Source organism: Pseudoliparis swirei, chromosome 4, assembly GCF_029220125.1.
Source record: "Pseudoliparis swirei isolate HS2019 ecotype Mariana Trench chromosome 4, NWPU_hadal_v1, whole genome shotgun sequence".
NCBI lineage: Eukaryota > Metazoa > Chordata > Actinopteri > Perciformes > Liparidae > Pseudoliparis > Pseudoliparis swirei.
The window spans coordinates 32,541,096-32,556,727 of record NC_079391.1 but is presented as its reverse complement, the minus strand read 5'-3'; the positions used below and the strand labels follow the sequence as shown (position 1 = coordinate 32,556,727).

Sequence of the window (15,632 nt, the reverse complement as noted above, 5' to 3'; positions counted from 1 at the left end):
AAAAACGTCAAAGTGAATAAGGACTTTTTATTATTATCGCTATACAGGACTGTCTCAGAAAATTAGAATATTGTGATGAAGTTCTTTATTTTCTGTAATGCAATTAAAAAAACAAAAATGTCATGCATTCTGGATTCATTACAAATCAACTGAAATATTGCAAGCCTTTTATTCTTTTAATATTGCTGATTATGGCTTACAGCTTAAGAAAACTCAAATATCCTATCTCTAAATATTAGAATATCATGAAAAAGTATACTAGTAGGGTATTAAACAAATCACTTGAATTGTCTAATTAACTCGAAACACCTGCAAGGGTTTCCTGAGCCTTGACAAACACTCAGCTGTCATAAATCTTTTTTTTTAACTTGGTCTGAGGAAATATTAAAATTTTATGAGATAGGATTTTAGAGTTTTCTTAAGCTGTAAGCCATAATCAGCCATATTAAAAGAATAAAAGGCTTGCAATATTTCAGTTGATTTGTAATGAATCCAGAATGCATGACATTTGTTTTTTTAATTGCATTACAGAAAATAAAGAACTTTATCACAATATTCTAATTTTCTGAGACAGTCCTGTATAGAAAAAGATAAGTTTTAATAAGGCAAATATACAAAAGTAAGTATGACTTTGCTTTATTTTTTAAGTGAGAGGAAAACAACTTATTATGCAAACTCAAAAGTTGAATTGGTTTTAATAAAAGACATTGTAAAAACATATTAGAGATTCACTTTTTATGAGAACAGCCTCAAGTAACAGCAACACTCTTAATCACGGCCCTCTGGCGCCCTCTGCTGGTGGGAAAGAGTATCACCTCATGAAAAGGTTTTGTTAGACTGAGCTCATCTTCAGGTTCATGCAAGTATTTTGGGTTTCCTAATGGAACATATATTCATGCTTTGATGTAAAAAAAACTATATATATATAGCATTTAGATCTGCTTTATAATAAATAAAAATAACAACAAACATTTATTTTTACAAAATAGGACCGTTAGCAGACTTGTCACATTTCATGAAGTTAGAAATAAATAAGAAAAACTGAATATGGCACATCTTTATTATTGTGAGGTCAACAAGGTCAATCAGCTGCTCCAGATACACCTGGTTGCTTTTCACTGTGTCACTCACCTGCGTTTTTTGCTGGTATAAAAATAAAACAATATATATATATATATATTTATCAGAAACTACGTATAGATGTCACTCTTCTGTCTCGGTTGCAGCCTGCAGATACAAAAAAGAGCAAAAAATAACAAGAATTCATCACCAAACCCCCACACACACGCAAACACACAAAGACGCACACACACACACACCATCAGGGCGTCCAGCTCCTGGGTCCAGCCCAGGGCGTCGACCAGGGCTCGCACCCCAGCGACCACGTCGCCCAGCTGCAGCACGTCGCGGGGCCGGCGGCGCCCGGCGAACGGACCCACCGGCTCCCGGTTGATGAGCAGGCGCGGCACGCCGCGGCTCACGGCTCCGGCCAGACCGGCGAAGGGCTCCACCTGCAGAGCAAAGCGGCTTCAGTGGGTTTACGTGGTTTCATTTCATTAAAGCAAAAAACATCATCTCCGAAGACCTCCAGTGACGTTCCCATGACGACGAGCAGGTCGGCCCGGGGGAAGTCCTCGTGGTGCTTGAAGAAGCGGCGTGGAAGCTCCTCCCCGAAGAACACGATGTCCGGCTTCACCACGCCGTGACAGGCGGGGCACGTCGGCACCGCCCCCCTCAGCACGTCGGCCTGGAGAGACGCTCAGAAAGTCAAGACCGATATCTTAAATCTTTAAATATCTTATCTTAAATGTTATCTGGTTTCAATCACAAATGCACATTTAAAACTACAACTGTATAAAATGAAAGAAAACAATAAAAAACTTTTATAAATTACTGCTACAGTTTAATCACAGCTGTCAATTCCTTTTTCTCTCATTTATGAACTATTACTTGAACATTGAAAATATAGTTGATGTGTTATGTTATCCATGTTAAATAAAGTGATTATGTTCCTAGAAAGCATAAAGTCTTATTGTGCACAGAATAAAAATAGTGTGTGCACAACCGTGTCTAATAATAAATAAAAGCTTACAATTGTTTAATTAATATGGTTATTTTATTCATATGTAATTGTATTTATAATTAATTCCACTTTTTGTTTAAAGTGTATTTATGTGTGTATATATACACATATGTATATATGTATATACACATAATGAATATATATATATATGTATACAAAACACATACACACACATATGAATATATGCATATATATACATGCATATGAATATATATATATATATGAATGTATACAAAAAATATAGATGTAAATATATATATATATATGAAGGTATATTTAAAAATAATATATATATGAATGTATACAACAACAAAAATATATATAGATATAAATATAAATATATAAATGTATTATATATATATATAAATGACAGAGATATTTGGGGATAATGTTCACTGTGGTTGAATGAGACGTGATGAACCATCATAAATGTTCTGGTGATAGTGTGTGTATGTGGGGGGGGGGGGGAGAGGGGGGGGTCATAACTCACCCGTAGCTCCTCCCCCTCGTACTCCCTCTTGCAGGCGGTGCAGGTGGCCGTGGCAAATGTCCCGTGAGCCTCCACCAACATCTCCGGGGGAATCCCCGCCACTTGAGACACAAGTCAACAAGCAAAGAGGTGTCTCAGAGCGTCGGGCACGCGCATCTCCCCGACGTGCACGTCGTTTACATAGAAACACACACGAAGAAGAAGGAGGCGAATAAACGCACCTCTCTCCAGCCCGTCGATGTTCTGCGTGTACATCCGCAGGAGCTGACCCTTCCGCTGGAGCAGCCGCACAAAGTAGTGCGTCGCGTTGGGCCGGTAACGCCCCGGGTAGAGCTCCTTGGCCAGGGCGAAGAAGGGCCGGGGGTCCCGGCGGAAGAAGCCGAGCTCGAAGATGGCCTCGGCGTAGGGCAGGCGGTACTGCTGCAGGTTGTCATAGAGACCGCTGCCTGGAGACCTGAGGGAGGGGCAACACGCACGTGATGCTTTACGGCAGGTTCACGCGCACCACTAGAATACACATCCGGCGGGATTTTCACCGGAAGTCCGGGACGCCGCTCGGCGTGCTGATCCCGGCTCCGGCCATCACCACCACCCGCTGGTACCGCCGCTCCGCGATGCTCGTGGCGACGGCCTGCAGGGTCAGCCGCTCCTCGGCCGGGCCGCCGCGGGAGCAGAACCCCCGGGGAGAGCTCGTGTGTCTGCTACGGGGGAAACACATGCGTTTCACCGGAGCCGGTGTAACGATTTAACAGGCGACCCTGTTAAATGGCGACTGTTCAGCCCAACGCGTCTGTTGTTGTCGTGGTTACGACGGCCGTTTGAAAAATAGGATGCAGAATATAGCTGTCCTCGTGAATGCCGCTTGGTTTAATTTAGTAAAAGTGTCAAACCCTCCCATATAGATACTAATAATATATAGCTGCTATATACATTAAACAGTGCGGCATTCACGAGGGACGGTACGCGTTCTCTTCCTATTTCCAACGGCTTTCTGTAACTACATCGACGAACGCGGTCGGTTCAAAGTCGCCAGTTAACACGGTCGCTTCTTAAACCGTAACACCGGAGATGCACAAGTTATGTTGTGCAGGTCCGAGTCGAGGATGTATGGTTGTAATGCTCCACCTGTTCTATGATGTTCTGCTCAGAGGGTTTTGGTTCATTGCAATATTTGACCATATTTTGCCCGTGGTATATGGTATATTGGATCGAGCACTCGGTGCTCGATTGTATTTGACTGTCACCACTACAGAGTTCGGTGATAGTTTGTTCATGCCTGGCAGTTGTGTGTGATTAACCCGGGAGTAAAAGATCTAACTTGTGCTGCATCCTCGTCTCCGTGCATTTGTATCTAACAGTGATTTAGATAACCCACGAATAGTATACAACTATAACAGTGACTTTATACATAGAGCATAAAGACACAACAACTAATGTTACTCAGGGTAACAGGAACATATTATTAGGCTGGCAATAATAACATTTCAATAACAGTTAGAATGGCCGTATTGTAAAATGATACGAAGTCTCCAACTAATGACAGTTTATAATGTAATGTAATTCAAACACGGCCCCATCTCCGGCTTTAACTCCACAGAGATGCACATAACAATATGAGCGTCAGCAGAAGCATCACAGTCCATAGTGATCACATGTAACATCACATATTGATTGTTTCTGAACCTACTTTATTACTTCTGTAATAAATAAATTACTGCTCCACTCGTTTTAACTTGCAGTGGATTTATAGAAAAGTAATTGGCAACGATTTTAATAATAAAAATGAAAGTATTTCCATTATTAGCAGGTTGTAGCTTCTCAATTGTGAATATTATGTTATTACTTTGTCTTCTACAATTGTACAACAAATATTTTGGGATAGAAAACAACATTTTTGGAGGAGTGAACTTCAGGCTTTAGGTGATAAGCATTTTTCAGCAATCTAAAGCCAATTTGAACAATTTAACAGTTCTTGTTTCTTAAATGTGACAGTGCTTGTCCTTTACATATATATATATATATATATATAATGTAATTGTCAGAGAAATTGTGGTGACATTGATTATGAAAGAAAAAAATACATTTGTTTTCATCTTTGTGACGATGCATTGTCTATAAAAAGTTTATTTAGCTGAAGAAGTGTGAGTGGAGTATTAGGAGGAAGTTGCATGAAATAAAAGTACCTTGAGTACTTAAGTATAGTACTTAATTGATGTACTTAGCTGTGTTGTGTTACTGAGGATGAAATACCTGCATAGAGCTGCAGCTGCACCTTCACTTTGACTCAAACGACCTATAAAAAAAAGAAGAACTCACAATCACCACTCACCAAACAGTAATTATCATTTCATTACGTTTTAACTGGCCTGGTGGACTAACCGCTTGCTCTCGAGCTCAGGTACACCCAGAGTCTGACAGGTGACACCGCCGAGGAACTCAGTGAAGGGGCCATGACAGAGCAGTGACCCGCAGATTGTTATTGCACGATCGGCTTTAAAAACGTCCACTTTATTTCCCATCATCCTTTGCGCTCGACAGGAAGTTTTTATTTATTTAATTTATTTATTGAACAAGTACAATTTCAATAAGAAACGGCAAAATACATTTAAATACAGTTAAAATAACAATCCTAAAATAATCCGTCGTAGTTTAATAATCCAATTAAAAAATGAAGTAAATCCTTCCGGTAAGAAATATGAGCGAACGGCTGGTTTTTAGAAACGCCCCCTTTTTTTCCCGTCATCCTTTGCGCCCGGCAGCAGAGCAGCGGCCCCCACAACACGACAGGCTAGTTGACGTTTAGCGGAAGAATAAAAGAGTTCCCTTTAAGCTTGAACAGTTTCCTCCGCCACCATGAGAGACGTCAGCGGCTTCCTGAAGCAGCAGCAGAGTACCAGCACCACTCCGGAGATGGCGAAGGAGTGGCACACGTTGGAGGACTTCCACAACAAAAGGTGAAGCCCGGCTAGACAGCGCTCCGCTAAAGCTAGGCTAGCTAGCGTTAGCTCGCCCATTCATTCTGAACGCACGCCGAGTCATGCAGGGAGCTAGCGTTAGCTGATGTTAGCTGCGGTTAGCTGGCTATTTTTCTTCCCTAAAGATCATGACTGTTCATTTGAGTTTATAATAATTTAAATCGGTCACGTAAAGACGTCCCCGGGACAATTTCCTCTAACACACTTGCCACTTTTATTGTCTGGTATATGCTGGTTTTAAAGTACTGTTATCTGTTTGTTTACCACATGTATCTCTTGCACTATGTTAATTGTTTTATTCTATGTATGTTTATTGTTGTGCACTTTTCACCTCTTCACACTCCTAGTTTAGGTTCAGGAGTTGAAGCTTTGAGCCCAACATCGTCTCTTTAGGCCAGTGGAACACAAAGTTTATCACTTACGTTTTTAAAAAATCATAAAGCCCTCAGTCCAGAGATGGGACGGAATAAAATAACCTATTATTATATAAAATGTAATGTTTCATACGCACATATCTCCAGGAATGTTAAACTGTGATTCAGGATTCTCTGTAAACATTGTCCAGCCAAAGTAAGAGACGTGAACCTTATTTAACAAACTAAGCAGAAACCCCAAAGTATTTAATATATACTTTAAATACTAAACGTATAAAGTTACATATGTTGTGTGCGTATATATTAATATGTATTAGCGGTTCCTTCACTAAATGCTATTGCGGTGGAATAAGAACATGTAATATTTCCCCATGAGACCTGAATCCTGATCATTTGTTGTACTTTGAATGGAGATTATTGCGTTTGTGGTATCAAGATCCAACAGATTGTATGATTGTTGTAGCGTTGGGACATTTGTTTATCTTCTGGATGAAGTGTTGATGTATATATATTTGTACTTGACAGGTTGTGGCATCAGTTGACACTGAGGCTGACAGACTTTGTTAAAGATCCGTGCTTCAAAACAGGAGACGGCCTCATTCAGGTAAACTCACATCACTTAATAACATGTTTCGTTTCCTGTGTTCATTTATTCTGTTTGACCTTTTAAAGGGAATAAAAAGAAGTGATTGCATCTAAGTTTAGGACAAAGAGGCTGCAACATCCCATCATAAACGGTTTAACTCTCCAGATGCTTTGAAACGCACACGAACGCCGTTAAACGTCATCTCGTCTCGTGCGTTTAGTAAACGCCACCTCATCGTCTTCGTCTGGCTTTGGGATGTTTTCTAAAATCAGTATTGTGATATTAATTTAATATTTATCGCGACGTCGCACATGTGTGTATAATTATAAAATGGTTAAACTGACGGTTGAAGCGAAGAACTGGTGCACACTTTTACAATAATAAATCTTGAGTAACTCATTTAGTTTGTTTTGTCTGATTAACTTTGGACATTAGTTCATGAATTGTTATTGTTTTCATTATATATGTTCATAAACTTACCAATATTAGTATTTTGCCTTTCTTTATATATTTGTAACGAGTGAAGGCACAACATGAAGCTTTTATACCGACTTTAAAGGATTTAAAATAACTTTCCCCGTTCACTAAGGAACGTTAATCCTGAATCACGTCTTCATCCAAATACTTGTCCGAACGAGAGGATTACTGTGGCGTCTTCTTTGGTCTGACGGCTCCTTTTCTTTCTCAAAGCTCTACGACAACTTCATCAGTGACTTCGAACACAGGTGAGAAACTCGGTCCGACATCCAGACTCCTGCCGCCTCAGGTACCTGGTTCTGGTCCTGATTTGTATTGTTTTTGTTCCCTCGCCAGAATCAACCCGTTGTCCCTCATGGAGATCATACTGTACGTCACCAGACAGATGAAAGGTGAGGACGACATGAAACTCTTCCCAGCAGGAGACACTTTGTCCGCATTTTCAGTATTTCCAGTTTTTGTTGTTGTTTTCTTGTGTCCAGATCCCAAAGATGCCATCACCTTCCTCGACAAGACCAAGGAGAAGGTACGTTGACCAACACCGAGTTCAATTTGTTGATTAGCACCCGACTAAAGCGAAACACAAAAAGGCCCACAAGAAACAGGAGCTGGTTTTAATGCATATTTCAATGTTCAGTTTTATTTTAAACCGCTCCAAACGCGTTTTATGATAATTTAACGTGTTTTCGTCGGCTGATGTTTTTGATCCTGTTGAATTGTGTGTAACTGAGAGGCGTCTTCGGTATTTTGTCCACCACTAAATAACCAAAGCGTCTCGTCTGCACGCAGCAAAACAGAAGCACACTGATCCAACGTTGCACTAAACCTAAACTCAACTTCCTTCTTGTTTTGTCTCTTTTCAGGTGAAAAGCTGCGACGAAGCCCTCATCCTCTGCAAGACGTCCATCGGAAAACTCAAACTGGAGATCAGCGACCTCCCGGCCACAAAGGTAAACGCTCTTTTCTTCTTCTCTTCTTCTCTTCTTCTAAATGAAGCGGCTGCAGCTCGTTCAGATCCGTCGCGTGTCAAACGCCGGGCTGCAGCCGGCGTTCACGCCGTCGTTGTTTCTCACTGGAATAACTTGTTGACGCTTTCGGAGATATTATCATGAACATAAAACCAGGAATATCCATCGCTTTGTCCCCCAAAAATGACTATCGTCTTCGTGTTGCGCGTGTCTCGCTGCTTTTATTTCAAACGTTTAACTCTTTGAACCCGATTGCTGCACCCGGTGTGAAAGAATCTGTGAATGTTTAAATCCAAAGCTCTCTGAGGGATAAACAACCATAAATCTGTAGAGAAATTATATTAAAGTCTTTAAACTTCAAACTCTTACACGTAATCTTCACAGTTACCAGTATATTATAATCTACACATTTCAGATTATATTGTACTGTAATTATAACATGTACCCAGATTGTCTAAATAATAAACATATGAAGCTAAATTTATGTAACCGTGGTGGAAAACTAAAAAATATTCCGTCCAATGGGAGCGACAAAAATAATGAAAACACACCTTTAAAAAAAAAATTTTTTTAATATTATAAATAAACTCTTTGGAACACTGACATTTATCCTATAAATTAATCTTTTTTAGTGTGTTGATAATCTGTTGACAAACGGGCATAACTAAATAAAATATATGGCACATTTAAAAATGTGAAATCCAAACTCGAGAAGCCTTTTCAAGGGAACCGGGTGGTCATGTGACCAATCCGCATCAATACAGCTTCTTTGTGATGAAATGCAGAGTGAGCTCAAGAGGTCACAGCTCAAACATGTTCCAGCTCTAAATGAAGAGTGAGATCATAAAGAGTGAGATCATAAAGAGTGAGATCATAAAGAGTGAGATCATAAAGAGTGAGATCATAAAGAGTGAGATCATAAAGAGAGAGATTATAAAGAGTGAGATCATAAAGAGAGAGATCATAAAGAGAGAGATCATAAAGAGAGAGATCATAAAGAGTGAGATCATAAAGAGTGAGATCATAAAGAGAGATCATAAAGAGAGAGATCATAAAGAGTGAGATCATAAAGAGTGAGATCATAAAGAGAGAGATTATAAAGAGTGAGATTATAAAGAGAGAGATCATAAAGAGAGAGATCATAAAGAGTGAGATCATAAAGAGTGAGATTATAAAGAGTGAGATCATAAAGAGTGAGATTATAAAGAGAGAGATCATAAAGAGTGAGATTATAGAGTGAGATTATAAAGAGTGAGATCTCGGGCCTCAGTGAACGCGCCCCGTCTCCCTCCAGAACCTCATCGAGGACGTGGAGACGATGCTCAACAACTTGCCCGGCGTGACGTCGGTCCACGGCCGCTTCTACGACCTCTCCAGCAAATACTACCGCATCATCGGGAACCACGCCTCCTACTACAAGGACGCGCTACGCTACCTCGGCTGCGTGGACATCAAAGAGCTTCCGGGTGAGTCGAGGCGTCCGGGGACTCGCTCCATGGCGGCGGCGGCGAGGAGACCATGTCACGTTGTTGTTGGTGTTGCTCCACAGAGACGGAGAAGCAGGAGAGGGCGTTCACGCTCGGGCTGGCCGGACTCCTCGGAGAAGGAGTTTACAACTACGGAGAGCTGGTAGGAGGAGAAACTCAGAGCAGACAGACGGTCACGCTTTACTGCCGATCGATCACGATCCACGGGCCCCAAACTGATCTGAGCTGCTCTGAAGTCAGTTTACACCGTCAGAGAGTCTAAATGTTCTCCTTTTACTTTGTTAAAGTGATCTTTTAGAATTTTTTTCTTCATAAAAACACATAATTTAAAATCAGGAAATAAAACATTGTATTTTTATCTTTAAAAAAAAATACAACAGATATACCACTTTTTAGTAGTTTTAAATGATGTGATTTTACTTAAATAGACGATCACGTTTTTCATGTCGATCATTTTTCATCCAAACTGGCGGATACAGTAAAATATAAGGAAATAAAACAGTGTTTTTCTCTTTTAAAAATAAATCTTCAAATCTTATTGTTAGTTTTAAATTATGTGTTTGTACTTAATTTATCTCTAATATAAATTTATGCTGCTGTGAAAACTCCATCTCACCAAAACTACCTTTTACAAGACTCAACACAATAACGGTACAATTGACCCAGTTCTCATTTTCGCTGAGCGGAGCCTGAACGCACCATCGCCGTGTGGCTGGTCCCTGTGACCTCTTGACCTCTTGTGTCTCCTCCAGCTGATGCACCCCGTGCTGGAGTCCCTGAGGAAGACGGACAAACAATGGCTCATCGACACGCTTTACGCCTTCAACGGCGGCAAGGTGGAGAAGTTCCAGAGCTTCAAGTCGGCCTGGGGCCAGCAGGTGAGCCGCGGTCACATGACCTCCACACGACCCCCACATGACCTCCACGATCACACAACCTCCAAGATGACATGACCTCCACACGACCCCCACATGACCTCCACGATGACATGACCTCCACACGACCCCCACATGACCTCCACGATCACACGACCTCCAAGATGATATGACCTCCACACGACCCCCACATGACCTCCACGATGACACGACCTACAAGATGACATGACCTCCACCACCACATGACCTCCATGATCTCCACCACCACATGACCTCCACGATCACATGACCTCCACTATCACATGACCTCCACGATCACATGACCTCCACGCCCTCCACGATTAATTAATTAAAGTTTGGGACGACATGTGTAAAAACATCTTAACGTCAATTTAAAGTTTAGTTTTCTACTTTCTCGATGAAAGTAAACGACAACGCCGTCTGTTTCGGTAAGATGTTCATGTGTATGAGAAATCAATAAAAAATGTAACTCAATGGTTAAAATAATAATTTAAAGCCTGGTTCACTGTTCTTTTATTTATTTTTTTAAACAATTACAGAATATAAAACTAGGGATATTTTAGTTTTGGGGAATTTGTTTCTTTATTTTATAGGTCAAACAAAGTCGATGCTGCTTTTTAATAAATAAAACCTCCGTGCATGAAGTTTGAAACTGTTGACACATAAAAGTAAAACAACTTGAACTGGTTCAACCCTTCGGGAGCTTCTCCTCTCAAGAGAACGACCAGAGATCAATAAACTCCAGATATGTGATCAATAATCTGACCCAGCCGCTCGGCCCTCTCCTCCAGCCGGACCTCGCGGCACACGAAGCCAAACTGATGCAGAAGATCCAGCTGCTCTGCGTGATGGAGGTGAAACTCTTCTTCCTCAAATCTACTGCTTTTAATCACCTTCTCCATAGTTTTTCTGATGTTGTGTCTGTGGGACAACAGACGATTTCAAGGGAATACAGTTTCAATAAATGAGAATACTTGAATTTGCTTTGATCAGAGCGTTCACTTCATTTGTGTGGAAAGTAACCTTTGAAGGCAAATTGTGGAATAACAGGAATAATAATCTCTCTCTCTTTCCTCCCCCTCTCTCTCTCTCTTCCAGATGACTTTCACTCGTCCTGCCAACCACAGAACGCTCACCTTCAACGAGATCGCTCAGAGCGCCAAAATCCCCATTAACGAGGCGAGTCACGTGACGACTCGTCAGCTCACCGGTCGATGGCGGTGATGAGCGATCGACTTTTTAATTGCCGGCTCCTGTGTATGTGTACATTGCATACCTGCAAACTTGTCACCTTTCGGTGAAATTCACCGTTTTGAACTCAAAATAGGTCATCCACGTGAATCGTGGAGATCCGAAGAGTTTTTGTTTTTGGGGGTCACCTGGCCCGCTGCCGTTGAGATTGCAGTGAGACGCGGAGAAAAGTGTGAAGTGGTGCTCTTCACAATAAAACATCTTTGGTCGACGTGTCGCGTCTCGGCCAATCAGCGTTCAGTTGTCGACATCGTTTGGGGGTTCACGTTAGCTTGAATGTTAGCCGCTACATCTGCTGCTGTCACGCTGCACGGTGTAGCGATGCTAACAAAGTACCCGTACGTTAAACACGATGTGATTTAGCATATTTTCAGTATCGACACTTCATTCAGAGAGCGATCAGAGCGCACGCGCTGCTCCGTGTCGAGCTGTCTGCGCACACTGCGCTGCGCAGCTCACAGCGAGAGAAGAGGCGGAGCTTAGAGACTTCGGCTTAAAAAATAAAAAGATGCCAGAAGTGAAATGTTTCAGTCTGTAAAGTTCTGTAACTCTCCAGCTGCTCATCCTGATGAACTGTGTATCATCTGGTCAGAGACTAACGGCCTCATAGTGTATAATCAATGCTATGATGGAACCATGTAGTTTCATTCATATCTGGCTGTATTAATACTAATATTACTGTCATTTGTTAAGTGTTGAAAAAGTTGGTAAAAAGTGAACCATATAGATGTTTTATTTATTACTATTATAGATAAATATACCAGTCTCGTATTTATGGTACCATATTGTTTTTATAGTATTGTATTGAATTCTGGTATCGGGTATCATGATATTTATGGCAGGTATGTAATATGTATAGAAGTTATAATATGAGTATCGTGACAAACAGGTAGAGACAGAACAGATTCAGGGAGAAGTCCATGAGGACTGTTCAGGCAAAAAAAAGGAAGTTGGTTCATGAATGACTTTAACCATATTATATATAATGACAATGTATATTTGTTATTACTATCATTATAGGGCTGAGTCAGAGTGGAGGACCTTTTGTTCTTAAACTGTTTATTATCATTATTTAGATTTGTGGTCAGAACAATAAAATGACTGTAGTTGTGGTTCTAAAAGCTTTGAGGCTTCAAACAACGTGGATGTGGTGTGGTGACAAAAAAAGAAAGAAAGTCACCTGCCCCCCCCCCCCCCCCCCGTTGTCACCTTTTTCACCCCTCATGAGTTTGCAGGTATGACATTGAGTTGAGTGTGTGTGTGTGTGACGCTGCTGCGTCCTGCAGGTGGAGCTGCTGGTGATGAAGGCGCTGTCCGTGGGCCTCATCAAGGGGAACATCGACGAGGTGGACCAGAAGGTGCAGATGACCTGGGTGCAGCCCCGAGTGCTGGACCTGCCACAGGTTAGTCCCCCTGCTGTGTTATACGTGTACTGACCACCAGGGGGCGACTCCTCTGGTTGAAAAGAAGTCTATGCTTCATGTGTTGAATCTGCATTCTCTCTGGTGACCACCAGGGGGCTCCTCTGGTTGTATAGAAGTCTATATAGTGACTCTACTTCTCTTGATGTATTCCCTCAGTAAACATTGTAAACATGTGTTTATGTCTCAGCCTGTTGTCTCAAGTCTTCTTCTATACAGCATGACGTCATCATTTAGTACATTATGATGTCATCGTTTATACTTTAGGGTCATTCAGAGTCAACAGACCATAATACTGACGCGGCGTGACGGTTCTGTTTCAGATCAAGGGGATGAAGGAGCGTCTGGACTTCTGGTGCGGGGACGTGAAGAACATGGCGATGCTGGTGGAGCAACAGGCCCACGACATCCTCACCTGAACCGGGGTCCGCCCCTCGGGTCCGTCTCTGTTTTGTATTGTTTTTCTTTCTGCCGGATGTTCATGCTTTTCTGTTTACTACCAACCTGTAGAAATACACTGTGGTGTTTTTACAAATAAACAACTGGTTGACACACGATTCTCCACTTCATACGAAGAGGCATTACCAGAGGAAGCGTTGTCTTGTGTTCTTGGTCAAAGTCTTCTCCGGTTTTCACTTTTTTAAGGTTTATATTTGTTTGTATTCCTCCGCTGGATGTTTACAACCGGATCATCTTTAAAATAGAATGAAAATGTACTTAATAGAATTTAGCATTTCTCCAGCTGAGCGGTCATTTAAATATCTGGCTTGAAGCAGGAAGTTGACCCGCTCGTGTGGCGTTGCCCTGGAGACGCCACTGCGCCGCCATTTTGGCCCCACCCCGCTTTGCCGTCACGTGTCACGTGACTGGAAGACGTGAACGTAACAAACCGGTTTCACACAGGAAGTAATGTTCATTCATGTTTTCATTCAGGCGCATCTCATTCTGAGGACCATTACTGCCCCCTGGTGGTGGGGAGTAGAACACCATAAATATTACAAGACTCAAATGCTTTCTACAAAGTGACCACACTGAGGCCGACTCATAGCGACAGAGTAAAAGTATTGCAGTAAAACGTCTCTGTGACTGACATTATGGTTTTATGATTTGACATTATTATTATGCTGTTTTAGGTAAAACACTTTCCTCTGAGATGTAGAAGTACTCCAGTAAAGTACAAGTTTGTAATTACAGCTCATAATTAAATGTCCTTCCACCCTGGAAATGCATTAACATTAAGCCAAGAATTTAAAGTTTTCAGCCGACTCGTTTCAAAACAACAAATCCATTAAAACGGTCTAAAATATAAATATAAATTACAAATACAAATAATTGAATATATTTATATATACATAATTAAGCTGGACATATTTTATTTAAATCCTCTGAATATTTGTAAATTTAATTTTAGATTATGTATTTCATTTTCACTTTCATATATATAAAAACATATTTTTAATTTTAAAATGTATATACATTATTGAAACTATTCAAATATATATATATACACATTATTAAACTTCTGTATATATTAAACCAAATGGTATGAGTGAAGAAACATCAATGCTGATGTTAATATTGACGTATATGACTTATCTTATACAAATTGGCATTTCATACATACATAAAAATACTGTATATTTGAATTTGTTAACACCATACATATGTATTAAATATATATAATACATTTAATTTTTTTATTTAAATGATTTTTTAAAAATGTTTAATTTAAATATTGTATTTAACTACATTATAGGTTAATATGATCTATTATACAATTTCATTTATATATATATATGTGAATACATCATTTTAAATCTTTATATATATTTCAATTGTTTAAATTATTTATATATATATATAATATATATTATATATATATAAAAAATAAAAAAGGAAATAAAATAATAATAGATAATAATAACCGTAAAATGAAATGTAATTTCACACCTTTTCCTTGTAATCTTGTATTTTATATCTATTTGTTCTCATCATGTTTACCTGTTTAAACGGCAGACGGGAACATAAAAAAAGACGATAAAACCAGTTCGACCAGTTCACCGTCTGCTCACCATCAGTCCAGCAGACTCGTCAGATTGAGGTGACGCTCGTTAGAAATGCTTTTGGGCTTTTAAAAGGTCATCGGGGTCGAGTGAAGCGGGTCGAGTGACAGCTGCAGTCCACCGGGTCGCCTGCAATGAGGAGAGAAAAGACTCACGGCAATTAGCTGTGAGGAGAGAGAGCGACACGCGATCAATGAGCTCTAAAACATCCAGTTATCAGGAAAACACACCGCTGAGGTCCCACTCTAGGAAAGAGGAAGTGAGGTGAGGAAGCTTAATGAGGAGACGCAGGCTGTATCCCCGAAGGTAGCGAGCAGCGAGCAGCATCCCTCCGTCTCTATCTCTTTAAGAGGAGAAGGAGTGTGTGTGCGTTCGCTGTGTGTGTGTGTGTGGTGTGTGTGGGGGAGGGGTATTGGCTGGGGTGGAACAGTCCTGTAATGAGCAGATTTTAGAGAGAGAGAGAGAGAGGCCCGAAAAACAAGCGAGGACAGATGACTTGGTGGAATTGGGATACAACAACAATCCAGATTTTCAGGGCGAGCGCCGCGATGGCGAGGACAA

At 40.8% G+C, this 15,632-nt stretch overlaps 2 protein-coding genes across 3 annotated transcripts; one reads left to right on the top strand and one right to left on the bottom strand.

The window, feature by feature from the left end:
* Nucleotides 1–620: 620 nt before the first annotated feature.
* On the bottom strand, nucleotides 621–5,243 carry sirt3 (sirtuin 3). 2 transcript variants are annotated; one of them, XM_056413345.1, is made up of 8 exons: nucleotides 4,953–5,243; nucleotides 4,824–4,866; nucleotides 3,110–3,274; nucleotides 2,795–3,027; nucleotides 2,574–2,674; nucleotides 1,586–1,747; nucleotides 1,320–1,511; nucleotides 621–1,227 (listed from the first exon to the last, which is right to left on the bottom strand). In XM_056413345.1, exons 1-8 carry the CDS (start codon nucleotides 5,023–5,025, stop codon nucleotides 1,204–1,206), a joined length of 993 nt encoding a protein of 330 aa, XP_056269320.1. In that variant the 5' UTR covers nucleotides 5,026–5,243; the 3' UTR covers nucleotides 621–1,203. The 2 variants fall into 2 exon arrangements, with proteins under 2 accessions (XP_056269320.1, XP_056269319.1); XM_056413344.1 differs by having other exon boundaries at nucleotides 621–1,511.
* An 88-nt stretch (nucleotides 5,244–5,331) lies between these two features.
* Nucleotides 5,332–13,563, top strand: psmd13 (proteasome 26S subunit, non-ATPase 13). The gene is made up of 13 exons (XM_056413335.1): nucleotides 5,332–5,527; nucleotides 6,448–6,526; nucleotides 7,199–7,233; nucleotides 7,322–7,377; nucleotides 7,468–7,511; nucleotides 7,849–7,935; nucleotides 9,248–9,419; nucleotides 9,503–9,582; nucleotides 10,193–10,318; nucleotides 11,128–11,190; nucleotides 11,435–11,515; nucleotides 12,874–12,990; nucleotides 13,332–13,563. Exons 1-13 carry the CDS (start codon nucleotides 5,427–5,429, stop codon nucleotides 13,425–13,427), a joined length of 1,137 nt encoding a protein of 378 aa, XP_056269310.1. The 5' UTR covers nucleotides 5,332–5,426; the 3' UTR covers nucleotides 13,428–13,563.
* The last annotated feature ends 2,069 nt before the right edge of the window (nucleotides 13,564–15,632 follow it).